Source organism: Saccoglossus kowalevskii, chromosome 5 (assembly GCF_978046115.1).
Source record: "Saccoglossus kowalevskii chromosome 5, keSacKowa6.1, whole genome shotgun sequence".
Taxonomy (NCBI): domain Eukaryota; kingdom Metazoa; phylum Hemichordata; class Enteropneusta; family Harrimaniidae; genus Saccoglossus; species Saccoglossus kowalevskii.
In genome coordinates, this window is record NC_140645.1 from 1,968,462 (window position 1) to 1,996,157 (window position 27,696).

General features: G+C 37.4%; 2 protein-coding genes across 5 annotated transcripts in view; one reads left to right on the top strand and one right to left on the bottom strand.

Moving 5' to 3' along the window:
* Window positions 1-27,696, bottom strand: part of LOC102808534 (ubiquitin carboxyl-terminal hydrolase 25-like) — a 121,425-nt gene that overhangs the window by 75,731 nt on the left and 17,998 nt on the right. For all 4 annotated transcript variants that reach the window (XM_085499043.1, XM_085499042.1, XM_085499041.1 and 1 more), the window contains exons 6-12: window positions 24,852-24,992; window positions 18,691-18,773; window positions 17,936-18,024; window positions 13,711-13,859; window positions 13,335-13,462; window positions 11,940-12,035; window positions 3,888-4,085 (exon numbers count right to left, since the gene is read on the bottom strand). In XM_085499043.1, the coding sequence (XP_085355169.1) occupies window positions 3,888-4,085; window positions 11,940-12,035; window positions 13,335-13,462; window positions 13,711-13,859; window positions 17,936-18,024; window positions 18,691-18,773; window positions 24,852-24,992 (884 nt within the window). The remainder of the gene's footprint in view (window positions 1-3,887; window positions 4,086-11,939; window positions 12,036-13,334; window positions 13,463-13,710; window positions 13,860-17,935; window positions 18,025-18,690; window positions 18,774-24,851; window positions 24,993-27,696) is intronic.
* On the top strand, window positions 25,327-27,578 carry LOC102802961 (uncharacterized). The gene is made up of 4 exons (XM_085499084.1): window positions 25,327-25,558; window positions 26,071-26,155; window positions 26,539-27,085; window positions 27,402-27,578. Exons 1-4 carry the CDS (start codon window positions 25,327-25,329, stop codon window positions 27,576-27,578), a joined length of 1,041 nt encoding a protein of 346 aa, XP_085355210.1.

Genomic DNA, 27,696 nt, shown 5'->3' on the forward strand with positions numbered 1-27,696 from the left:
ATGGTGTAGGTTTAGGTGATGACATGTCATAACTTACCTTCCCATTGACACATCTAATGTAGTCATTGGTGGTGTACACATTTCTACATCATCAGGGTTGAATGGTGTAGGTTTAGGTGATGACATGTCATAACTTACCTTCCCATTGACACATCCAATGTAGTCCTTGGTGGTGTACACATTTCTACATCATCAGGGTTGAATGGTGTAGGTTTAGGTGATGACATGTCATAACTTACCTTCCCATTGACACATCTAATGTAGTCCTTGGTGGTGTACACATTTCTACATCATCAGGGTTGAATGGTGTAGGTTTAGGTGATGACATGTCATAACTTACCTTCCCATTGACACATCTAATGTAGTCATTGGTGGTGTACACATTTCTACATCATCAGGGTTGAATGGTGTAGGTTTAGGTGATGACATGTCATAACTTACCTTCCCATTGACACATCCAATGTAGTCCTTGGTGGTGTACACATTTCTACATCATCAGGGTTGAATGGTGTAGGTTTAGGTGATGACATGTCATAACTTACCTTCCCATTGACACATCTAATGTAGTCCTTGGTGGTGTACACATTTCTACATCATCAGGGTTGAATGGTGTAGGTTTAGGTGATGACATGTCATAACTTACCTTCCCATTGACACATGTAATGTAGTCCTTGGTGGTGTACACATTTCTACATCATCAGGGTTGAATGGTGTAGGTTTAGGTGATGATATGTCATAACTTACCTTCCCATTGACACATCCAATGTAGTCCTTGGTGGTGTACACATTTCTACATCATCACGGTTGAATGGTGTAGGTTTAGGTGATGACATGTCATAACTTACCTTCCCATTGACACATCTAATGTAGTCCTTGGTGGTGTACACATTTCTACATCATCAGGGTTGAATGGTGTAGGTTTAGGTGATGTCATGTCATGTCATAACTTACCTTCCCATTGACACATCTAATGTAGTCCTTGATGGTGTACACATTTCTACATCATCAGGGTTGAATGGTGTAGGTTTAGGTGATGACATGTCATAACTTACCTTCCCATTGACACATCTAATGTAGTCCTTGGTGGTGTACACATTTCTACATCATCAGGGTTGAATGGTGTAGGTTTAGGTGATGACATGTCATAACTTACCTTCCCATTGACACATCTAATGTAGTCCTTGGTGGTGTACACATTTCTACATCATCAGGGTTGAATTTAGGTTTAGGTGATGACATGTCCTAACTTACCTTCCCATTGACACATCTGAGGTAGTCCTTGGTGGTGTACACATTTCTACATCATCAGGGTTGAATGGTGTAGGTTTAGGTGATGACATGTCATAACTTACCTTCCCATTGACACATCTAATGTAGTCCTTGGTGGTGTACACATTTCTACATCATCAGGGTTGAATGGTGTAGGTTTAGGTGATGACATGTCATAACTTACCTTCCCATTGACACATCTAATGTAGTCCTTGGTGGTGTACACATTTCTACATCATCAGGGTTGAATGGTGTAGGTTTAGGTGATGACATGTCATAACTTACCTTCCCATTGACACATCTAATGTAGTCCTTGGAAGTGTACACATTTCTACATCATCAGGGTTGAATGGTGGAGGTTTAGGTGATGACATGTCATAACTTACCTTCCCATTGACACATCTAATGTAGTCCTTGATGGTGTACACATTTCTACATCATCAGGGTTGAATGGTGTAGGTTTAGGTGATGATATGTCATAACTTACCTTCCCATTGACACATCTAATGTAGTCCTTGGTAGTGTACACATTTCAACATCATCAGGGTTGAATGGTGTAGGTTTAGGTGATGACATGTCATAACTTACCTTCCCATTGACACATCTGATGTAGTCCTTGGTGGTGTACACATTTCTACATCATCAGGGTTGAATGGTGTAGGTTTAGGTGATGACATGTCATGTCATGTCATAACTTACCTTCCCATTGACACATCTAATGTAGTCCTTGATGGTGTACACATTTCTACATCATCAGGGTTGAATGGTGTAGGTTTAGGTGATGACATGTCATAACTTACCTTCCCATTGACACATCTAATGTAGTCCTTGGTGGTGTACACATTTCTACATCATCAGGGTTGAATGGTGTAGGTTTAGGTGATGACATGTCCTAACTTACCTTCCCATTGACACATCTGAGGTAGTCCTTGGTGGTGTACACATTTCTACATCATCAGGGTTGAATGGTGTAGGTTTAGGTGATGACATGTCCTAACTTACCTTCCCATTGACACATCTGAGGTAGTCCTTGGTGGTGTACACATTTCTACATCATCAGGGTTGAATGGTGTAGGTTTAGGTGATGATATGTCATAACTTACCTTCCCATTGACACATCCAATGTAGTCCTTGGTGGTGTACACATTTCTACATCATCAGGGTTGAATGGTGTAGGTTTAGGTGATGACATGTCATAACTTACCTTCCCATTGACACATCTAATGTAGTCCTTGGTGGTGTACACATTTCTACATCATCAGGGTTGAATGGTGTAGGTTTAGGTGATGACATGCCATAACTTACCTTCCCATTGACACATCTAATGTAGTCCTTGGTAGTGTACACATTTCAACATCATCAGGGTTGAATGGTGTAGGTTTAGGTGATGACATGTCATAACTTACCTTCCCATTGACACATCTGATGTAGTCCTTGGTGGTGTACACATTTCTACATCATCAGGGTTGAATGGTGTAGGTTTAGGTGATGACATGTCATAACTTACCTTCCCATTGACACATCTAATGTAGTCCTTGGTGGTGTACACATTTCTACATCATCAGGGTTGAATGGTGTAGGTTTAGGTGATGACATGTCATAACTTACCTTCCCATTGACACATCTAATGTAGTCCTTGGTAGTGTACACATTTCTACATCAACAGGGTTGAATGGTGTAGGTTTAGGTGATGACATGTCATAACTTACCTTCCCATTGACACATCTAATGTAGTCCTTGGTGGTGTACACATTTCTACATCATCAGGGTTGAATGGTGTAGGTTTAGGTGATGACATGTCATAACTTACCTTCCCATTGACACATGTAATGTAGTCCTTGGTGGTGTACACATTTCTACATCATCAGGGTTGAATGGTGTAGGTTTAGGTGATGACATGTCATAACTTACCTTCCCATTGACACATCTAATGTAGTCCTTGGTAGTGTACACATTTCTACATCATCAGGGTTGAATGGTGGAGGTTTAGGTGATGACATGTCATAACTTACCTTCCCATTGACACATCTAATGTAGTCCTTGATGGTGTACACATTTCTACATCATCAGGGTTGAATGGTGTAGGTTTAGGTGATGACATGTCATAACTTACCTTCCCATTGACACATCTAATGTAGTCCTTGGTGGTGTACACATTTCTACATCATCAGGGTTGAATGGTGTAGGTTTAGGTGATGACATGTCATAACTTACCTTCCCATTGACACATCTGATGTAGTCCTTGGTGGTGTACACATTTCTACATCATCAGGGTTGAATGGTGTAGGTTTAGGTGATGACATGTCATAACTTACCTTCCCATTGACACATCTAATGTAGTCCTTGGTGGTGTACACATTTCTACATCATCAGGGTTGAATGGTGTAGGTTTAGGTGATGACATGTCATAACTTACCTTCCCATTGACACATCTAATGTAGTCATTGGTGGTGTACACATTTCTACATCATCAGGGTTGAATGGTGTAGGTTTAGGTGATGACATGTCATAACTTACCTTCCCATTGATACATCCAATGTAGTCTTTGGTGGTGTACACATTTCTACATCATCAGGGTTGAATGGTGTAGGTTTAGATGATGACATGTCATAACTTACCTTCCCATTGATATATCTAATGTAGTCCTTGGTGGTGTACACATTTCTACATCATCAGGGTTGAATGGTGTAGGTTTAGGTGATGACATGTCGCTGTTTTCACCCACTACAGGCGTCTTGCTACTAGCAAACTCCAATGCATACTGTAAAACATCCATCAAGGGAAACCTTTTAGCACCAGTTCCATAATTTAAAAACCTTAAATGAAAAGTAAACATGTCAAGTCTAGATATGGATGTGCAGGGTCGGCCCCGACCAGCACTCAAAATTAGCGACCACCAAGAAATGCTTCCGACCAGGACTATTGTCCGATTATAATTATGTACCGACCGACACGCATCCTGTCAGTCGTGGATTATAATTTGTAAACAATAGACCTAGTCGAACGATACGTAGCGACTAGTCAATTTTGTGAAATTAACATCTCTTTGTTTGTAAGTAAATACTTTCTGCGATAGACAGTCTTTAGATTGAATACTAAAATTCTTTCAAAATCAATTTCACCCCGATATAACATGGTCAAAGCGGAGTTCACAATCAGTTTAAGCTACTCAAGAAAAAAATCAACGTGTTTATTGCATGATTTGGTAAAATACATTTGAACTGTTATCATCGCGATTCATGTAAAAACTCTTTTTCCAAGACCTATTTTATCTTTTAAAAATTGCAAATCACCTCTTTCGATAACCATCGTGCAGTTTTCAACTGAAATAGATGTCAACACATCGTGCTACGACATCGCTTTACTTCCACAATGTAATTTTTATGATCACTACCATTCGGAAAACTTCGGGTTCTACCGACATTACCATGCAGCATTCTGATTGGTTAATGGAATTATTGACCCATCGGGTCGAAGGACACATGCCGGCCAACTAATACATCACAAACATCGTGGCGGGCTGTGTTTTTTATCGAGGCGACCAAGTGATTAAAAATATTCGCTCCCGATAAAACTAAGTCAAATTTTACTTTTATTTCTTATCAAAATAACAAAGTAACATTTTTTGCTTGGCATCATGACTGAGTAAGAAGAATTATTGGTATAATCGGTGTATAACATCGCGAAGTAAGTTATGTCACGTCGTAACTTTGAAAGTTCGGAAGTTTTATTTGATCGTTCATTACTGTGAATATACACGTTTTAGAAATTGATGGTACAAGTCATAAATTACAACAATACTCCAAATAATTACGTGGTTGATTTTTTGAATAAATAAGATCGTGAAAATAATCCTGGCTGAAACGTTTCAAATGCGTTTTATTTAACTTTTTACAATAGACATTAATATTGCAACAATAATTTATTTGTTTCTGTTTTTTAGTTCGCAGCATTTGCATTTCGATTATATTTATATTTTAAATTCAAACTCTTCTAAATTGTGAAACATAATGTCTAATTCCAAAAATATTCGCACTGCGACTGAACTCATTAATATTCATTGCTCATTAATATTCATATAGCTCATTAATATTCATGACCGACCGGCACTCACGTTGGGCTGGCAAGATCCCTGGATGTGCATTATTCATGTCAAGTGTAGATATGGGTGTGCATTATACATGTCAAGTGTAGATATGGGTGTGCATTATTCTTGTCAAGTGTAGATATGGGTGTGCATTATACATGTCAAGTGTAGATATGGGTGTGCATTATTCATGTCAAGTGTAGATATGGGTGTGCATTATACATGTCAAGTTTAGATATGGGTGTGCATTATTCATGTCAAGTGTAGATATGGGTGTGCATTATACATGCCAAGTGTAGACATGGGTGTGCATTATACATGTCAAGTGTAGATATGGGTGTGCATTATACATGTCAAGTGTAGATATGGGTGTGCATTATTCTTGTCAAGTGTAGATATGGGTGTACATTATACAAATGGCATCAACGCATAAGTCAAAAATGGCATCAACGCATAAGTCAAAAATGGCATCAACGCACAAGTCAAAAATGGCATCAACGCACAAGTCAAAAATGGCATCAACGCACTAGTCAAAAATGGCATCAACGCACAAGTCAAAAATGGCATCAACGCACAAGTCAAAAATAGAATCAACGCACAAGTCAAAAATGGAATCAACGCACAAGTTAAAAATGGCATCAACGCACAAGTCAAAAATGGAATCAACGCACAAGTCAAAAATGGCATCAACGCACAAGTCAAAAATGGCATCAACGCACAAGTCAAAAATGGCATCAACGCACAAGTCAAAAATGGCATCAACGCACAAGTCAAAAATGGCATCAACGCACAAGTCAAAAATGGCATCAACGCACAAGTCAAAAATGGCATCAACGCACAAGTCAAAAATGGCATCAACGCACAAGTCAAAAATGGCATCAACGCACAAGTCAAAAATGGCATCAACGCACAAGTCAAAAATGGCATCAACGCACAAGTCAAAAACGGCATCAACGCACAAGTCAAAAACGGCATCGACGCACAAGTCAAAAATGGCATCAATGCACAAGTCAAAAATGGCATCAACGCACAAGTCAAAAATGGCATCAACGCACAAGTCAAAAATGGCATCAACGCACAAGTCAAAAATGGCATCAACGCACAAGTCAAAAATGGCATCAACGCACAAGTCAAAAATGGCATCAACGCACAAGTCAAAAATGGCATCAACGCACAAGTCAAAAATGGCATCAACGCACAAGTCAAAAATGGCATCAACGCACAAGTCAAAAATGGCATCAACGCACAAGTCAAAAATGGCATCAACGCACAAGTCAAAAATGGCATCAACGCACAAGTCAAAAATGGCATCAACGCACAAGTCAAAAATGGCATCAACGCACAAGTCAAAAATGGCATCAACGCACAAGTCAAAAATGGCATCAACGCACAAGTCAAAAATGGCATCAACGCACAAGTCAAAAATGGCATCAACGCACAAGTCAAAAATGGCATCAACGCACAAGTCAAAAACGGCATCGACGCACAAGTCAAAAATGGCATCAACGTACAAGTCAAAAATGGCATCAACGCACAAGTCAAAAATGGCATCAACGCACAAGTCAAAAATAGGCCAATGGCCTGTTGCTAAATGGTTATTGTACAAAAGATTAGTGCTGTATATGACATACCCCAAAAGGCAGTGAGTGAGACAATAAAACATAATGCTAAAAGTGGAATTTTTTACAAAAATAACAGAAATATTCAATAAAATTAGAATCAAAGAGAGCTTAAAAAGAACTCCAGCATGTTGAGAGAATAACATAACATGATATTTGCAATTATCTGAATTTGTAATACATGTATATACCAAGTTTTGTTGAAATATGTTGAATGGTTCTTGAAATAGCACCCAAATAGCTTGAATTTCACTAGCTGATATGCAAATTATCTAATTTGCATAAATTTCCACCAAAAAATAAATATATCTGGAAACTGCCCAACACATCTATGCACCAAGTTTTATTAAAACATATTAAATGGTTCTCAAGATATCACCAAAATAGCCTAAACATTGGTATGTAAATTAGGCAATTTGCATAATTGTCCACCAAAATCAATCAAGTCTATACACTTTTAAATATTTTGAATAGTTATGTTTTCATTACAATCACAATAGACCAATCAAAGATCAAAGAAAGCTTAGAAAGAACTCTCGTGTGCTGAGGGAATAGGGATCATGATGTAATATTCGTGAATATTTCAAAATGATAAACAAGTTATGAATAACCTATTAAATAAGGAGCCACCAGTAGTCATCTACACACATAGACATCGTATACCTACAATAAGCCTACTTAAAAATATGCATAAAAAGTCTACACAAAATTGAAACATTAAAAAGAAAACTGAAATAATTCATAAAACATTGGGAAAAATGAAATGCAATGAAAATAGTAAACAAATAAATGCCCAAAATAAACTTATAGGGCATTTAAAAATATTTGAGAAATTTAGTTAACACAGAAAATGTAAAGTAGCAAGAACAACTATGTAAATTTCTAACAAACAATCACAATCTAAATATCTAAAATTCAAACCACTATCTTAATATCAATATGTGTGTCAATAAATATTATATTTGTTTATTTTCAGTTACGTATATTAACAAGGAAGGCATCACAATCTTTTCGATTGGTTCGTATATCCCGAAAATCGACATGGTAAAATTACAACCATCGTACAGCTCAGTACCATAACAAATATTAATAATTTACGGCAGACGTACTTCTCGGTACATAAAATTCAAAGTAATCCCCAACGCGTCTCATTTGTTACTGCGTATAAATTGACACTATCTGGGGCACGTCGCACGCCATGAGTACCAACCAAAAATATACACAGGACGATTTAAGTGGCTCAAAACAAAACCTATTCGCTAATTTTCGTTTCGAAAACATCTACGACGGCTTAAAACCCTGCAGCCCGTCCCGCATGTTTGTTTTTTTACCAGGCAGGAGACGCCGGTCAGCGTGGCGTTGCCCCAGTGGTTTCCACTGTGCATCCAGTAGTTAATGCCGACATCACGGTCTATACATTCCACATGAAGCATGGTATTCAGCTTAACCATATTTTCTTTTTTGCTCCATGGCTAACTTAATAGGAACAGTAACACGAGCAATAAATGTGTCTTCCGATTTGAGGGATATTGTGCCGTGTAATATTCAATGAAAAAAATAGTGAAACACGAGGCCCACGCTGGGGGCCCACATAAGGTGTTGCGATAGTGTAAATATAACAAAGCCAGACACCGATTGTTCCTTTGCTAGGTAAAATCAATGTACAGAATACTCGGATGAAAAAACTAAAGTAAACTAGGATATATTAGAGCCAATGAATTCGTAATTTCTGACGAAAAGGGCCGGGAAAAAATACCCCTCATAACAAATCACCGTCATAATAAATCACCGTGTTGAGGGGGCGGTGAACAAATGAGACACCGATTGTCAAATTGTTTTGGTAATCATCGCATGTCGATTCATGTCATTTGTACAGGGTACTCTGACACAAAAATAAGGTAAACCAGCTTACTTAGTGCTAATGATTTTGTGATTTCCCACACGAAGAACGTTCTCAGAAATAATCCAAACATGCTGATCAGCCCACCAACAATCAGCATCAAAAATTGATCACTCCTGACACGGTAAATTCGGTATGTTTTACGAGTTTTTTTTCTCCAAATTCCAACATATATTTACACATGTAGGCGAATTTTGTCAGCTCTGTGTAAATAGATATTTTTACTGGGAATTTTACGTACGAGAAGCCCTTACACAACGCAGTAGTCATCAACACGCATAGACATCCTATACCTACTAATCGACATGATAGCTTCGTAATTTGGGGAAGGTGGGGGTGAAAGTGCACCATGCAAGTTTCCAAATGTGTAAAGGAAAATAAAGGAAAGAAGTACAATACAATGTTGGTAAGCGATACAAAGGAAATATCTCCTTACGGCAGCGACTTGATACAACTACATTGATGCTGGAGGTCACCATATTTGTTCTCGCGTTCAATAATATGGTGATAAATCAGGATTCAAGTACAACGAATTTACACAACATTTTACCATGAAATCGACCTACCAACCATTTTCATATCTTCAACACTGCCATGATTTTGGCGATGATGAATCTCACATTCATTATTTTCTTGACTGGGCTCACACAGGGTTTAATGTTCCGTGGCTTGAATGTAATTGTACACCACACATGAATGTAAACTAGCTTGCGCAGTATTTCGTTTCACAGTCATTGAGGTAATACATTTGTTCAATTACTTATTTATTTATTTACTTATACGATAATAAAAAAATCATATATGTAATTTCTTAGACCTTTTCATAATGTTAAATGATACATTTCATCTCCCGAGCGCTTGCTTCGTTTTTGCACAACACACTGGAAATAACAAAATGGCTGACACCATCATAAATTGCTGGTCATAAAAAATAGAATACGCATGCGCATCATTATGCAAATTAGTCCACTCACCGATTCCTATTGTATTCATGCAATTGGGCAGAAAAAAATTTAAACAAGCAGCCTGTCGGCTGAGATACCTCCGCTGTTAGCAATGCACATGGCAATTAAAGAACAGAAGATATCATTAGAAAATGAACAAATCTGAGAGAGGTCCACATGTAGTACCTATATATGTAATATCAAAGCAATTGGACTTGCGGTTTTCAACAAGAAGTCGAAAATATCACTTTTTACCAAAAATTACAAAAATATTCACCAAAATTAGAGAATTGAAGATATCATTACAAAATGAACAAATCTGAGAGAGGTCCACATGTAGTACCTATATATGTAATATCAAAGCAATTGGACTTGCGGTTTTCAACAAAAAGTCAAAAATATCACTTTTTACCAAAAATTACAAAAATATTCACCAAAATTAGAGAATTGAAGATATCATCATGAACTGAACAAATCTGAGAGAGGTCCACATGTAGTACCTATATATGTAATATCAAAGCAATTGCACTTGCGGTTTTCAACAAGAAGTCGAAAATATCACTTTTTACTAAAAATGACAAAAATATTCACCAAAATTAGGGAATTGAAGATATCATCATGAAATGAACAAATCTGAGAGAGGTCTACCCAACGTACATATACACCAAGTATCAAAACATTCAGGCTTGTAAGTTTTCAAGAAGAAGTCGAAAAAGTAAAACATTGACACGGACGACGGAGACGGACGACGACGACGGACGACGACGACGACGACGATGGACAATCACTCATATGATAAGCTCCGCTCGACAAAGTCGACAGCGGAGCTAAAAAAATAAAACAATGAATTGCAGCAGCCAATCATTAGTAAAATTTTTACCAAGTTATATAAAAATCGTTTTAATGCTTCTTGAGATACAACTGAAATAGCTTAAAATTCACACATTATTATGCAGATGAGCTCATTAATATGCATCGATGTCAACCAAAAACTAATCAAATCTGCGCATTGCCCCAGACAAGCTATATACCAAGTTTCATTGAAATCCGAACATTGGTTCTTGAGATATTGATGGAACAGACAGACAGACAGACAGACACACAGACAGACAGACACACAGACAGACAGACACACAGACAGACAGACACACAGACAGACACACAGACAGACACACTAACTGCAAAGACTCCCTTTTTGTGCTTCGCACATGGGAGTCAAAAACTTAGAACTCCCATGTGCTATTTGAGAATGAGAAACAGTTGACAGAACAAATGGGAAACATTACATATCTCCCTGTGAGCATATAATTTCAATATGGCATCATTGTATAATCTTCCCAAGTTTTGTCCATTTTCCGACAACTGTAGTGCATTAAGGAGAAGGTAATAAAAATAATCATGAATTTCTGAAATTCTGAAGTGTCATCCAAGCTACATGTGTACCAAGTATCAAAGAATTTGGACTACTGGTTTTGAAGAACAAGTCAAAAGTACTATTTTTGATTAAAAATGACAAAATATTTGCTAAAAATAGAGAATTGAAGATGTCAACACAAAATGAACAAATCTGATAGAGGTTCACCCAATGTATATACCATGCTGGTTTGAAAGCAATCGACTACCAGTTTCGGAGAAGAAGTCGAAAATAGAATTTTTGACCAAAAATGACCATTTTAAAATATTCTCCAAAATTAGGAAATTGAAAATTTCCTTACCAAATAAACAAAACTGATAGAGAACAACCCAAGGCACATGCACCATCAATATCAGCACTGTAGACCACTTACTGTCATGGTAGCATAAAGGAAATTTTAGAGTTTTGGGGGGCTAATTTGCATAATTTTTGGCAGATCGACTTTTCATGAACAAATTACCATCTACACTCATCAAGGCATCCACACACCAAAAATTGAGTCAAACGGTTCGGCGGTTTTTGAGAAAAAGCCGTGCAGACAGACAGATAGATAGAAAGACGAACGATAGACGCAGGACAGAAACCCATCCCATAGACTCAGCTGACCTAAGGTCCGTTGAGCCAAAAATGCCATCAACTCACAAGCCATTTAACTGCGACACATTCTGAGAATCTTCTTCACATACATACACACTGTTCTTTTTACCTTTCTAATCTTCCACATAATTCTTGTAACTGTTGTCGCAATCCTTTTATTCTTTCACGTAGTATTCTAGTTTTGTCTTTATTGCACTCCATATACCTACAAACATAAAGTGTCAGAAATAAGACTAACTCTTCATCAGTCAATAATGGTCAATTACTGTGAGATTCAGACACCAAAGACCATGATGAATAACCAATGTGAACTATTTCAAAAAATTAGTTATATAAAAAAAGAAAGATTAAGAGAAATATATTACACTAAGTGATTTTTCATAGTGCTATAAATTTTTTTCTGTTTAACAGGTGAGTAACACCTAACATTTAAGCCAATCAGAAATCAGCTTCCATGTCTTGTATAAATGCTTTGACTCAAATAATATCAGCATAAGTGGAAGCTCAGATTTGATGCAACTTTCATCAGAAAGATAAGCAGTTCAAAAGGCCACCCAAGCTTACAAAATAAAGCCACCCAAGCTAACAAAATAAAGCCACCCAAGCTAACAAAATAAAGCCACCCAAGCTAACAAAATAAAGCCACCCGAGCTAACAAAATAAAGCCACCCGAGCTAACAAAATAAAGCCACTCGAGCTAACAAAATAAAGCCACCCAAGCTAACAAAATAAAGCCACCCAAGCTAACAAAATAAAGCCACCCAAGCTAACAAAATAAAGCCACCCAAGCTAACAAAATAAAGCCACCCAAGCTAACAAAATAAAGCCACCCAAGCTTACAAAATAAAGCCACCCAAGCTTACAAAATAAAGCCACCCAAGTTCACAAAATAAAGCCATTTAAGTTCACTAAGTCATTTAAAGTTGTATTTTGTATGATCTGTAGAAAACATCTCACTGACCCCTGTTAACAATATAAAGATGTTTTAAATCACAAAATAAAGCAATTCAAGTTTCTATAAATACAATGTTCTGAATGAAGCACAATGAACAGACAAGAGACACATTGCCCCTGTCAATATTCAATGTTGCATTCTCACTTTGTATGATCTGTAGAAAACATCTCACTGATCCCTGTAAGTGCTTCAATATTTCATGATTAGTTGCCATAGCAACTAATTTTATCATTGTTTGTTGTTGATCACAATATTCACTGGGAGGTATTCTGCATATAATACAAAGTGAGAATGCAGCTTTGATGCTAAAAACTAGAAAGCTGGCCCAAAATAAGACAAGCTGAGAGACTGTAAAGTAAACTATTTTTAGTTGGAATTTATTTTTGCTATCTTTATTGAAAAAAATTGAATCAAGCAAAAATATATTTTACATTCAACTCAGTAAAAATCGGTGAAAATAAACTTTATGAAAAACAGCCAAACATTGTTTTGGTAAAAATTATTCCAGTTAAAATAAAGCATTCGATAGTGTAGTATTTGCAATCTTACCTGTCCATATATATGATTTGTGGAAACACTAATTTATTGTGAATTTTTTCAGGTCTTCCTAAGTGCTGATTAAAATGAAATCTGGAAAGTTCAAATGTCAGAACTGGTGGCAGCTGTGTGAACCAGTGCTGTAAAGAAACAACAATAAAAACTTCACTTCAAATATGAAAATGATAAACTCACTTTTTAACATATGACACTCTGTTCCACTCTGCATGTTTATGGTTACTAAAGATAGAGTAGGAAATCAAACAGACAGGGCACCGGCGGTCTTCACCACAGCTCTCTGCAGAACACCAGTGGAAGATGGAAATAATTGGGGTCACCATATTTACTGTTAGCAATGAAGTGACTAGTGAATCTACTACAAACTTACCTCTTGTCCTGATTGGCTAGCTGTATCTGAGTTGACGGATTCTATTTTCAAATGTGCAGTAGCTGCCTCTAAACTCTCATGTAAATTATCAAAACCATTCACTTGTAGAGGGTACTGTCCAAATGTCTCCTGATTTGAGAACACCTTACCTGCAAACAAAATAAATACCTTATGATATAATGGTTATGACTTCGGCTTCACAATCAGAGAAATGTTGGTTTGAATCATGCTTGGTGAAGGAATTCTATTCCTGTGCTTCACTCCACCCAGGAGTAAATGGCTACCTTGTAGGGTAGTGCAATCTATATGTGTGCGAGTACCTCTGATGCACTCTGAGCTGCTCAAGCTGAATACTCCCCATGGTGTTGATGATTGTTTACGAAATGATTTATAAGGCTGTGGGACCATAATGTAAATATGTATAAGGTAATGCAAAGTGCCTATACATGTATAGCACTATATAAATTCCAACACATTATTATTAAATATTTATTGAATACATGACATGCGTATACTTTTCTAAGCATTGTTCAGTTTACACTGTTCAGTGTTGTGAAATACAAAACACTATGTTCTAATTGGCTGGCTAACTTGGTATCTGGACTGGGTACCCAATCAGCATTTATAATGGTTGTGAAATACAACACACTATGTTCTAATTGGCTGGCTAACTTGGTATCTGGACTGGTTAGCCAATCAGCATTTATAATGGATGTGAAATACAACACACTATGTTCTATTTGGCTAGCTAACTTGGTATCTGGACTGCTTAGCCAATCAGCATTTATAATGGTTGTGAAATACAACACACTATGTTCTAATTGGCTGGCTAACTTGGTATCTGGACTGGGTAGCCAATCAGCATTTATAATGGTTGTGAAACACAACACACTATGTTCTAATTGGCTAGCTAGCTTGGGATCTGGACTGGTGAGTCAATCAGCATTTATAATGGTTGTGAAATACAACACACTATGTTCTAATTGGCTAGCTAACTTGGTATCTGGACTGGTTAGTCAATCAGCATTTATAATGGTTGTGAAATACAACACACTATGTTCTAATTGGCTAGCTAGCTTGGTTAGCCAATCAGCATTTCTAATGGTTATGAAATACAACACACTATGTTCTAATTGGCTAGCTAGCTTGGTATCTGGACTGGTTAGCCAATCAGCATTTATAATGGTTGTGAAATACAACACACTATATTCTAATTGGCTGGCTAACTTGGTATCTGGACTGGTGAGCCAATCAGCATTTATAATGGTTGTGAAATACAACACACTATGTTCTAATTGGCTAGCTAACTTGGTATCTGGACTGGTTAGTCAATCATCATTTATAATGGTTGTGAAATACAATACACTATGTTCTAATTGGCTAGCTAACTTGGTATCTGGACTGGTTAGTCAATCATCATTTATAATGGTTGTGAAATACAATACACTATGTTCTAATTGGCTAGCTAACTTGGTATCTGGACTGGTTAGCCAATCAGCATTTATAATGGTTGTGAAATACAACACACTATAATATAATTGGCTAGCTAGCTAACTTGGTATATGGAATGGGTAGCCAATCAGCATTTATAATGGTTGTGAAATACAACACACTATGTTCTAATTGGCTAGCTAACTTGGTATCTGGACTGGTTAGCCAATCAGCATTTATAATGGTTGTGAAATACAACACACTATGTTCTAATTGGCGAGCTAGCTTGGGATCTGGACTGGTTAGTCAATCACTAAATCAGCATTTATAATGGTTGTGAAATACAACACACTATGTTCTAATTGACTAGCTAGCTTGGGATCTGGACTGGTTAGCCAATCAGCATGTATAATGGTTGTGAAATACAACACACTATGTTCTAATTGGCTAGCTAACTTGGTATCTGGACTGGTTAGTCAATCAGCATTTATAATGGTTATGAAATACAACACACTATGTTCTAATTGGCTAGCTAACTTGGTATCTGGATTGGTTAGCCAATCAGCATTTATAATGGTTTGTGAAATACAACACACTATGTTCTAATTGGCTAGCTAACTTGGTATCTGGATTGGTTAGCCAATCAGCATTTATAATGGTTGTGAAATACAACACACTATGTTCTAATTGGCTAGCTAGCTTGGGATCTGCACTGGTTAGTCAATCAGCATTTATAATGGTTATGAAATACAACACACTATGTTCTAATTGGCTAGCTAGCTTGGGATCTGGACTGGTTAGTCAATCAACATTAATAATGGTTGTGAAATACAACACACTATGTTCTAATTGGCTAGCTAGCTTGGTATCTGGACTGGTTAGCCAATCAGCATTTATAATGGATGTGAAATACAACACACTATGTTCTAATTGGCTAGCTAACTTGGTATCTGGACTGGTTAGTCAATCAGCATTTATAATGGTTGTGAAATACAACACACTGTGTTCTAATTGGCTTGCTAACCTGGTATCTGGATTGGTTAGCCAATCAGCATTTATAATGGTTGTGAAATACAACACACTATGTTCTAATTGGCTAGCTAACTTGGTATCTGGACTGGATAGCCAATCAGCATTTATAATGGATGTGAAATACAACACACTATGTTCTAATTGGCTAACTAAGTTGGTATCTGGACTGGATAGCCAATCAGCATTTATAATGGTTATGAAATACAACACACTATGTTCTAATTGGCTGGCTAACTTGGTATCTGGACTGGTGAGCCAATCAGCATTTATAATGGTTGTGAAATACAACACACTATGTTCTAATTGGCTAGCTAACTTGGTAACTGGACTGGTTAGTCAATCTGCATTTATAATGGTTGTAAAATACAACACACTATGTTCTAATTGGCTAGCTAACTTGGTATCTGGACTGGTTAGTCAATCAGCATTTATAATGGTTGTGAAATACAACACACTATGTTCTAATTGGCTAGCTAACTTGGTATCTGGACTGGTTAGTCAATCAGCATTTATAATGGTTGAGAAATACAACACACTATATTCTAATTGGCTAGCTAACTTGGTATCTGGACTGGTGAGCCAATCAGCATTTATAATGGTTGTGAAATACAACACACTATGTTCTAATTGGCTAGCTAACTTGGTAACTGAACTGGTTAGTCAATCTGCATTTATAATGGTTGTAAAATACAACACACTATGTTCTAATTGGCTAGCTAACTTGGTATCTGGACTGGTTAGTCAATCAGCATTTATAATGGTTGTGAAATACAACACACTATGTTCTAATTGGCTAGCTAACTTGGTATCTGGACTGGTTAGTCAATCAGCATTTATAATGGTTGTAAAATACAACACACTATGTTCTAATTGGCTAGCTAGCTTGGTATCTGGACTGGTTAGTCAATCAGCATTTATAATGGTTGTAAAATACAACACACTATGTTCTAATTGGCTAGCTAACTTGGTATCTGGACTGGTTAGTCAATCAGCATTTATAATGGTTGTAAAATACAACACACTATGTTCTAATTGGCTAGCTAACTTGGTATCTGGACTGGTTAGTCAATCAGCATTTATAATGGTTGTGAAATACAACACACTATGTTCTAATTGGCTAGCTAACTTGGTATCTGGACTGGTTAGTCAATCAGCATTTATAATGGTTGTGAAATACAACACACTATGTTCTAATTGGCTAGCTAACTTGCTATCTGGACTGGTTAGTCAATCAGCATTTATAATGGATGTGAAATACAACACACTATGTTCTAATTGGCTAGCTAACTTGGTATCTGGACTGGTTAGTCAATCAGCATTTATAATGGATGTGAAATACAACACACTATGTTCTAATTGGCTAGCTAACTTGGTATCTGGACTGGTTAGTCAATCAGCATTTATAATGGATGTGAAATACAACACACTATGTTCTAATTGGCTAGCTAACTTGGTATCTGGACTGGTTAGTCAATCAGCATTTATAATGGATGTGAAATACAACACACTATGTTCTAATTGGCTAGCTAACTTGGTATCTGGACTGGTTAGTCAATCAGCATTTATAATGGATGTGAAATACAACACACTATGTTCTAATTGGCTAGCTAACTTGGTATCTGGACTGGTTAGTCAATCAGCATTTATAATGGATGTGAAATACAACACACTATGTTCTAATTGGCTAGCTAACTTGGTATCTGGACTGGTTAGCAATCAGCATTTCTCTCATTTCACTGCATAGCTGGATATTAAAACTAACCTTCATTTATTCCTTCTGCTCTGAATTGACCATAAAATAATTGTAGCATTGGATTGTCTTGATCATCTACTTTATTACTGGCTTCATCTCTGTGAGAAAAATAACATAGTAAATTTAGTGAAACCTTGCCTTATGAGACATATGCCAGGGTTGCAATGATCTGAACTAAGAAAACGGGAAGAAAAAAGAATATAAATAGCTTACAAAAAATACAATGTTAGTTATTTGACAATATCATATTTACTTACACTTAATATGTAAATGACAAACGAGTTTCAAACAGCAAATTAAGTCATCTTTTAACAATTAAGTATGCAACAAATATGATTTTAGAATTATATGCAATATATTGAATGAAGTAAATACATTATCAGTAAATATTTAAATCTAAAATGTTCACTTATAAAGTTGAGCAGCTCAGACAGGGAGTCATTTAGCTGTATGTTATTTTGTAATTGTACCATGGCTGCCTTAAATTGGTGTTCTAGAAATATTTGTGATTATGGTATATGTTGTGATCAAATAACAGACAAATCAATACAACAAATTTACTACAAATTAAGCTATGCATACTCATACAAATGTAGCAACAATTTGGTTGGCCGCAACGAACCAATTAATGACAGCTATGGTACAAACTCGTTAAATCATGGTCACTTGATACATAAATCACTCATACTTTCACACTTTCATGACAGATATGCCAAAACCATCATGCGTGACCATGATTTAAGTAACACATAAACTTCATTTACCTATTTAAGAGTTTTCTAGATATACTGGCTTTAAATGCATCTTCTAACCATTCTAGTAATTTATGAGTAAATTCACTGACATCCTGAAATAAACAACAAATAATAGTTGATAGGAAGATCGCCTGAGCTATAGCTGATTTAAAGATAATGTGAAACTGAAGCTAAATGCATAGACTCATTGTAGTGAAGCACGTTGTTTATTTACACAGCTCAGTAGGCACAGAGACTACCAATTCAGGTGGCTATGGTTACCGCTTTTCAAAATTAGTAGCCCAAAAATGTCTCTACTGATATATCTAAATAACTAAGCATGGGTTGTCCTGCAGAAAGTGAGTTAGTAATTACCATGTATTCACTGGTGATTTACCAAATTTATTGTCCAAATACCAACTTTTGCAATTAGTAGCCCACTCAGACTACCAAGACAGAACAATGATTTCAGGTCCTGTATTGTGTATGTGCAATTAGTAGCCCACTCAGACTACCAAGACAGAACAATGATTTCAGGTCCTGTATTGTGTATGTGCAATTAGTAGTCCACTCAGACTACCAAGACAGAACAATGATTTCAGGTCCTGTATTGTGTATGTGCAATTAGTAGCCCACTCAGACTACCAAGACAGAACAATGATTTCAGGTCCTGTATTGTGTAATGTAAATTACTTTATTTTCGCGGTATTTTATTTTCGCGCATAGCCATAAAATGACTGTTTCGCGCGATGTTATTTTCGCGCAAAGCAGTTTGAAGACTTCCGGGGTACCGGAGTTACTCCCATTTACGCCTGAAATTAAAGTTTCTTTGTTCGATTTGTCCCGTCGCGAGCGCGCGCCCGTAGTATTGTTTACATTCAATGAAACTGTGAATGTTTGACTATTGTTTCTAAATGAAGTGATAAAAACATGACTGGTAAGACTGTCTTGGTGCAATTTTTTGCTGAGCAGATGTTACTCGTTAACAGGTAGAAGATGATGATAAACCCGTTGATTTCCGGGAAAACCAAGCTGTGAAATCTAACAGCTTGCCGATAAGATCAAACGAGTTTTGTCCATTTAAGCGGCGATATTTCGTTCAAACGTCATTCTGATCCTGTTTTCAACAAACGTCATGTCTCTAGTTCGCTGGTTAAAGAAAGTTAATTCTCCTCGAACTCCTGGTCTGCCTGATCCGAATCTCTGTACAACAGAAGAAGAAGCCACGTCAACTCAAGCCGCCAATGATCAAATCGATCAACTTGTGGCCACTTCATCAACCCGTCGAAAAAGAAAACGAGGCCAGTACAGTTTCTACAACACTGAAACTCGAGCTAAAATAGCGAAGTCTTCAATCGAAATTGGCGTAATGAAGACATCGAGAAAATTCAGCAAAGAGTTGAACATAAACGTGAACGAAAGCACAGTTCGAAGCATTAAATCGAACTTCCTGAAACTGCAGGCAGCCGCCAACCACGCAGATCAAGTTTCAACTTTGCCTAAAGGTCAGCGAGGTCAACCCCTGCTGCTCGGTGCTCTTGACGCATCGGTACAGAAATGGATACGCGACGTGAGGTTAAATGGTGGGGTGATCAACAACAGAATCGTTATGGGTGCCGCTACTGGTATCGTAATGAAACTGGACAAATGTAAACTGAAGCAGTTTGGAGGCCACATTGAAATCACCAGCTCATGGGCGAAATTATTACTCCAGCGCATGAACTTCGTGAGGCGGAAGGGCACAAAAAGCGTAAAAAAGTTGCCGACCGATTTTGAAGAAATAAAGGACGCATTCATTGGTCGGGTAAATACTTTCCGAGAAGAGCATGAAATACCAGCAGAAATGGTGATAAACTGGGACCAAACTGGTGTTAGCATGCTACCAGGAGGAGAATGGACTCTCGAAGAAAGAGGAAACAAGCAGATTACGATTTCCGGTCTAGATGACAAACGACAGATCACGTCTGTGCTCGCTGTCTCAATGACGGGAAATTTGTTGGATCCACAAATTATTTATGATGGTAAAACCGATCGATGCCATCCAAATGTGAACTTCCCAGATGGATGGCTCGTGGATCACACAATGTCTCATTGGAGTACTGAAGAATCAATGTTGCGTTATGTCGAGAAAATTATTGTACCCTACGTCGTAGACCAACGCGTGAAACTTGGGTTGCCGCTCGACCACAAAGCACTTGCCTTGTTCGACGTATTCAAAGCTCATCGTGGAGAAAAGCTTCTCAGTCTTTTAGCAGAAAATAATATTAAGGTGGTATTTATTCCAGCAGCTTGTACAGACAAATTACAGCCGCTAGACTTATCGGTAAATAAAGATTACAAAGAAGTCTTGAAATCATGTTTCAACTCCTGGTATGCCGAGAAGGTCATGGAAAGTATGAATGAAAACCAAGACACCAATAACAGTGTTCATATCGATACACGAACATCGACGCTAAAACCGATCCATGCTCAGTGGCTTATCAAAGCACATGACGAACTTGCAAAACGCACTGAGGTGATCAAAGATGGATTTCGCCTTGCGGGACTTTCGTAAGCATGTGTTGTTTTTGTATTGGACATTTACCATTTGTATTTTACCGTCGCCTCGCCTAGCGTTCGACGTATTTAACAACGTCACAATGCATTTATTTATTTACTCGACATCACCATTATTTATTGTGTATGTACAATGTATATATTTTGTGCAATTGTAAATAAAGACACAATACAATACTAATCGTGAATAAGTGACAAAGTGTTCTCATGCCGTTGTGTTTCAGACCACGCGTTTTGTTTGTATGCGTGAGCTCATTAATATTCATGTATATATAATGAGCTGTTCGCGTTGACTTTATTTTCGCGCAAAATTGGTCTCCGCGAAAACAGCGAAAATAAAATCCTCGCGAATATAAAGTATTTCACAGTATGTGCAATTAGTAGCCCACTCAGACTACCAAGACAGAACAATGATTTCAGGTCCTGTATTGTGTATGTGCAATTAGTAGCCCACTCAGACTACCAAAGACAGAACAATGATTTCAGGTCCTGTATTGTGTATGTGCAATTAGTCGCCCACTCAGACTACCAAGACAGAACAATGATTTCAGGTCCTGTATTGTGTATGTGCAATTAGTAGCCCACTCAGACTACCAAGACAGAACAATGATTTCAGGTCCTGTATTGTGTATGTGCAATTAGTAGTCCACTCAGACTACCAAGACAGAACAATGATTTCAGGTCCTGTATTGTGTATGTGCAATTAGTAGCCCACTCAGACTACCAAGACAGAACAATGATTTCAGGTCCTGTATTGTGTATGTGCAATTAGTAGCCCACTCAGACTACCAAGACAGAACAATGATTTCAGGTCCTGTATTGTGTATGTGCAATTAGTAGCCCACTCAGACTACCAAGACAGAACAATGATTTCAGGTCCTGTATTGTGTATGTGCAATTAGTAGTCCACTCAGACTACCAAGACAGAACAATGATTTCAGGTCCTGTATTGTGTATGTGCAATTAGTAGTCCACTCAGACTACCAAGACAGAACAATGATTTCAGGTCCTGTATTGTGTACGTGCAATTAGTAGCCCACTCAGACTACCAAGACAGAACAATGATTTCAGGTCCTGTATTGTGTATGTGCAATTAGTAGCCCACTCAGACTACCAAGACAGAACAATGATTTCAGGTCCTGTATTGTGTATGTGCAATTAGTAGCCCACTCAGACTACCAATACAGAACAATGATTTCAGGTCCTGTATTGTGTATGTGCAATTAGTAGCCCACTCAGACTACCAAGACAGAACAATGATTTCAGGTCCTGTATTGTGTATGTGCAATTAGTAGCCCACTCAGACTACCAAGACAGAACAATGATTTCAGGTCCTGTATTGTGTATGTGCAATTAGTAGCCCACTCAGACTACCAAGACAGACCAATGATTTCAGGTCCTGTATTGTGTATGTGCAATTAGTAGTCCACTCAGACTACCAAGACAGAACAATGATTTCAGGTCCTGTATTGTGTATGTGCAATTAGTAGCCGACTCAGACTACCAAGACAGAACAATGATTTCAGGTCCTGTATTGTGTATGTGCAATTAGTAGTCCACTCAGACTACCAAGACAGAACAATGATTTCAGGTCCTGTATTGTGTATGTGCAATTAGTAGTCCACTCAGACTACCAAGACAGAACAATGATTTCAGGTCCTGTATTGTGTATGTGCAATTAGTAGCCCACTCAGACTACCAAGACAGAACAATGATTTCAGGTCCTGTATTGTGTACGTGCAATTAGTAGCCCACTCAGACTACCAAGACAGAACAATGATTTCAGGTCCTGTATTGTGTATGTGCAATTAGTAGTCCACTCAGACTACCAAGACAGAACAATGATTTCAGGTCCTGTATTGTGTATGTGCAATTAGTAGCCGACTCAGACTACCAAGACAGAACAATGATTTCAGGTCCTGTATTGTGTATGTGCAATTAGTAGCCCACTCAGACTACCAAGACAGAACAATGATTTCAGGTCCTGTACTGTGTATGTGCAATTAGTAGCCCACTCAGACTACCAAGACAGAACAATGATTTCAGGTCCTGTATTGTGTATGTGCAATTAGTAGCCCACTCAGACTACCAAAGACAGAACAATGATTTCAGGTCCTGTATTGTGTATGTGCAATTAGTAGTCCACTCAGACTACCAAGACAGAACAATGATTTCAGGTCCTGTATTGTGTATGTGCAATTAGTCGCCCACTCAGACTACCAAGACAGAACAATGATTTCAGGTCCTGTATTGTGTATGTGCAATTAGTAGCCCACTCAGACTACCAAGACAGAACAATGATTTCAGGTCCTGTATTGTGTATGTGCAATTAGTAGTCCACTCAGACTACCAAGACAGAACAATGATTTCAGGTCCTGTATTGTGTATGTGCAATTAGTAGCCCACTCAGACTACCAAGACAGAACAATGATTTCAGGTCCTGTATTGTGTATGTGCAATTAGTAGTCCACTCAGACTACCAAGACAGAACAATGATTTCAGGTCCTGTATTGTGTATGTGCAATTAGTAGCCCACTCAGACTACCAAGACAGAACAATGATTTCAGGTCCTGTATTGTGTATGTGCAATTAGTAGCCCACTCAGACTACCAAGACAGAACAATGATTTCAGGTCCTGTATTGTGTATGTGCAATTAGTAGCCCACTCAGACTACCAAGACAGAACAATGATTTCAGGTCCTGTATTGTGTATGTGCAATTAGTAGTCCACTCAGACTACCAAGACAGAACAATGATTTCAGGTCCTGTATTGTGTATGTGCAATTAGTAGTCCACTCAGACTACCAAGACAGAACAATGATTTCAGGTCCTGTATTGTGTATGTGCAATTAGTAGTCCACTCAGACTACCAAGACAGAACAATGATTTCAGGTCCTGTATTGTGTATGTGCAATTAGTCGCCCACTCAGACTACCAAGACAGAACAATGATTTCAGGTCCTGTATTGTGTATGTGCAATTAGTAGCCCACTCAGACTACCAAGACAGAACAATGATTTCAGGTCCTGTATTGTGTATGTGCAATTAGTAGTCCACTCAGACTACCAAGACAGAACAATGATTTCAGGTCCTGTATTGTGTATGTGCAATTAGTAGCCCACTCAGACTACCAAGACAGAACAATGATTTCAGGTCCTGTATTGTGTATGTGCAATTAGTAGTCCACTCAGACTACCAAGACAGAACAATGATTTCAGGTCCTGTATTGTGTATGTGCAATTAGTAGCCCACTCAGACTACCAAGACAGAACAATGATTTCAGGTCCTGTATTGTGTATGTGCAATTAGTAGCCCACTCAGACTACCAAGACAGAACAATGATTTCAGGTCCTGTATTGTGTATGTGCAATTAGTAGCCCACTCAGACTACCAAGACAGAACAATGATTTCAGGTCCTGTATTGTGTATGTGCAATTAGTAGTCCACTCAGACTACCAAGACAGAACAATGATTTCAGGTCCTGTATTGTGTATGTGCAATTAGTAGCCCACTCAGACTACCAGACTTGAAAAACATTGTTTATCAACATGCAACTTTTGATAGATATCTGATACAGACAATGGTGAAGACCTTTTAAGACTGAAGACCTAAACAAAGACTAAAAATAACTCTTACCTGTTGTTCGCTACTATTAGAACTAAAAGCTGCTTTCAGTATCTGTACAGACCCAGAAGGGTCTACATATTTCCTCTGAGTTCCAACCATCAATGCAAACAGAGATCTCAGTTCATTCATAAATATCAAATTCCTACATTCCTAGTAAAGTACAACAAAAATGAATCATTACTATCCAATATTTACGATGATTTAAAGTGTAAATTGCAAGTACATGTGCATGTTGTAATTTGACAATAAATCGGCTCCAGACATTATTCTATGATTTTATTTTTATTTTCCACCTTATATACGGTCCTACATGATGCAAATATGTGTCTCATAAAGACATAATTTGTCAACACGTATTTGTAAACATGGCTTCGGGAAACTTCGGAATTATGACGTCATAAGGAGAACTCCCCAGTGTTCAATGTTGCATGTTGTCTGCTAGGTTTAATTTCATAGAACTAGCCTTCAAAAATATTGGTAGACTATGGTAAAAAGGTGTGTCGTATATGGCTGCAATGCCACCCATAAGGATGGCGTGTCGCTTCATAATTTCCCAAAATTTGGAAGATTTCGTCGGCAATGGGTGAAATTTGTGAGAACAAAAAGAGCAGACTGGGACCGCGTAGACCCTGGCAAGTCAGCGGTGGTTTGCGCCAAACATTTTACCACGGATTGTTTTCGGGACAGCTCTTTGAAAACTTTGTTAGGGTTTTCAAGTGGGTGAGTTTATTTTATTATTTTCTCATTTATGCATTTGTGTATTTCTATGCTAATCTGAGCCTCGTAGCACAGCACTGCCTCAGGCACTGGGAGTGGTGACGATATGTCGTGATGCCGGCACTTCGACCGTGACGGTTGTTGTATGCCCGCTGATAATAATCTAGACCGTATCTATTTTTGTGTCCGTCGCCGTAGTCGACAAGTGAAGTTGATTTGATCCTATACAGGGTATTTTGTATTTTGAGGTGTGATTTTCGGCTGCTAGAAAAATGTGTGCACATTTTGTTTCCTCCCTTGTCTTATATATAGTGCAAGCTGATCGGCCAGAAACAAGTATTAGTGATTTTCGTGGTTTCGGAGCGTGATGATTAAATTTAATAACATATGCTTGCTTTACATTACTAAACTGTTTTAATTCTATAATTTCTATTATTTTGAGCGAGGACAAGGTCCTGTACCGGGACATAGTCGCTCAGTCCCATAGACGTCCATGCATTGAAACGAATAGATCGTCAGGCCCCTGTGATACCAGAGACCGAAACAGATGAATCTGAAAATTATGAGGATGATTCAGTTGAGGATGAAAGTGATGAGTAAGTAACATTTTTTTTTTCTTATACTAATTAGTGATTAACAAGTGAAGCAAGTAACATGCCATGGACAGATTTGTGTGTATGTGGAGGGGTCCCACAATGTTCCTCTACTATAATGAAGTCATTTTCAACCAATGAGGTATTATAATAGGATTATTTCTTAAATAACATTTTGCTTCATTGTCAGTACAACTAAGTGTTTTAATGCACACTTTTTAACAATACAAACATGTATGTAAAGAAGATACAAATACAGTATTTTCCAAAATATTATTGTTCAATGTTTAAGCAGTGTTTCTGAAGTCAGTAATCATAAATTACAACTTTTTTTTTAACAAACTGAAGGCATTTTATGTTTTAATTCTTGTTTATTTCATTTTCAGAGATGCTGACATGTCATACCAATTACCAAATATGGAGAGAAAATTTATTATTTTTGAGTCTTGTCTTTTACAGTTATTTAATTTTTGCATTTTTTGTTTATCATTTGGAAAATGTTCAATTGTTTTTAATGTTCAAGGCACATTGTTAAAAAATGAACAGTTTTGTAAAGTCTGCCAAAAAAAGCGTATTTGGCATAGTCAGCCTTATATTGGACAAATTCCTTTAGGCAATTTACTTTTATCAGCCTCAATATTATTTACTGGTTCATTGCCAACCAAAACCCTGAGAATGCTGAATTCTTTGGGTGTCTGTACATACAACCCTTCAACGTATTTTAGATACCAAAAGCAGTATCTCCTTAAAACTATAAGTAATGTTTGGCAGAGTCATCTTTCTCGTCTCCAAACAATTAAAGAAACATCAACAGAGAAGCTTATTATTGGTGGTGATGCGAGATGTGATAGTATGGGGCATTCTGCTAAATATGGTAGCTATACACTAATGGATTTGAAAGAAAACAAGATAATTGCAATGGAATTAGTTCAGGTAGGTAACACAATTGGAACCAATAAAATATCAAGTCCTACCCTACCCATATTTTTAGGAATAAATAAAATTTGATTTTATGCAAATGAACCTAAATTAATAAATTTCCATGCAAAATAGCTATAATTACTTCAATGTTTTTTGACTAGCACTTAGTTGTATAAAAGAAAAATATCCTAAAAATTTATTTGGATTAATTAGTTTTTGACTATTTAATTTAAAAATGTAGTAGTATCAATCCATAAATTGAACTTCACTGTTGATTTTTATAATAGACTGAACAATTGATAACATGGTTATCTGGATTATATTTCAGAGTAATGAAGTAGGTGGGTCATACCACATGGAGTTGGAGGGGTTGAAGCGATGTTTAGCAAAACTGGCTAACTGGAGGATACATGTCACTGCAATTGTTACAGACAGACACATGCAAATTCAAAAGTGGTTGGCAGAATCTTGTGATGTATTTAGGGATGCCAAACATTTTTTTTGATGTTTGGCATGTAGTGAAAGGTTTGTTCTGCATTTTATAATTGAGTATATTCATTTACGTATATTCTTCATCACATTTCTGAGCTGAATTCACATATAAACCTACATTTGTATACTGA

Bases quoted from the DNA above. Each gene is read 5' to 3' on its own strand.
- LOC102802961 (XM_085499084.1), top strand. From the start codon at position 25,327: ATGGTAAAAAGGTGTGTCGTATATGGCTGCAATGCCACCCATAAGGAT. The intron at 26,156-26,538 runs GTAAGTAACATT...TTTCATTTTCAG, and splicing joins GTTGAGGATGAAAGTGATGA to AGATGCTGACATGTCATACC. The intron at 27,086-27,401 runs GTAGGTAACACA...ATTATATTTCAG, and splicing joins TTGCAATGGAATTAGTTCAG to AGTAATGAAGTAGGTGGGTC.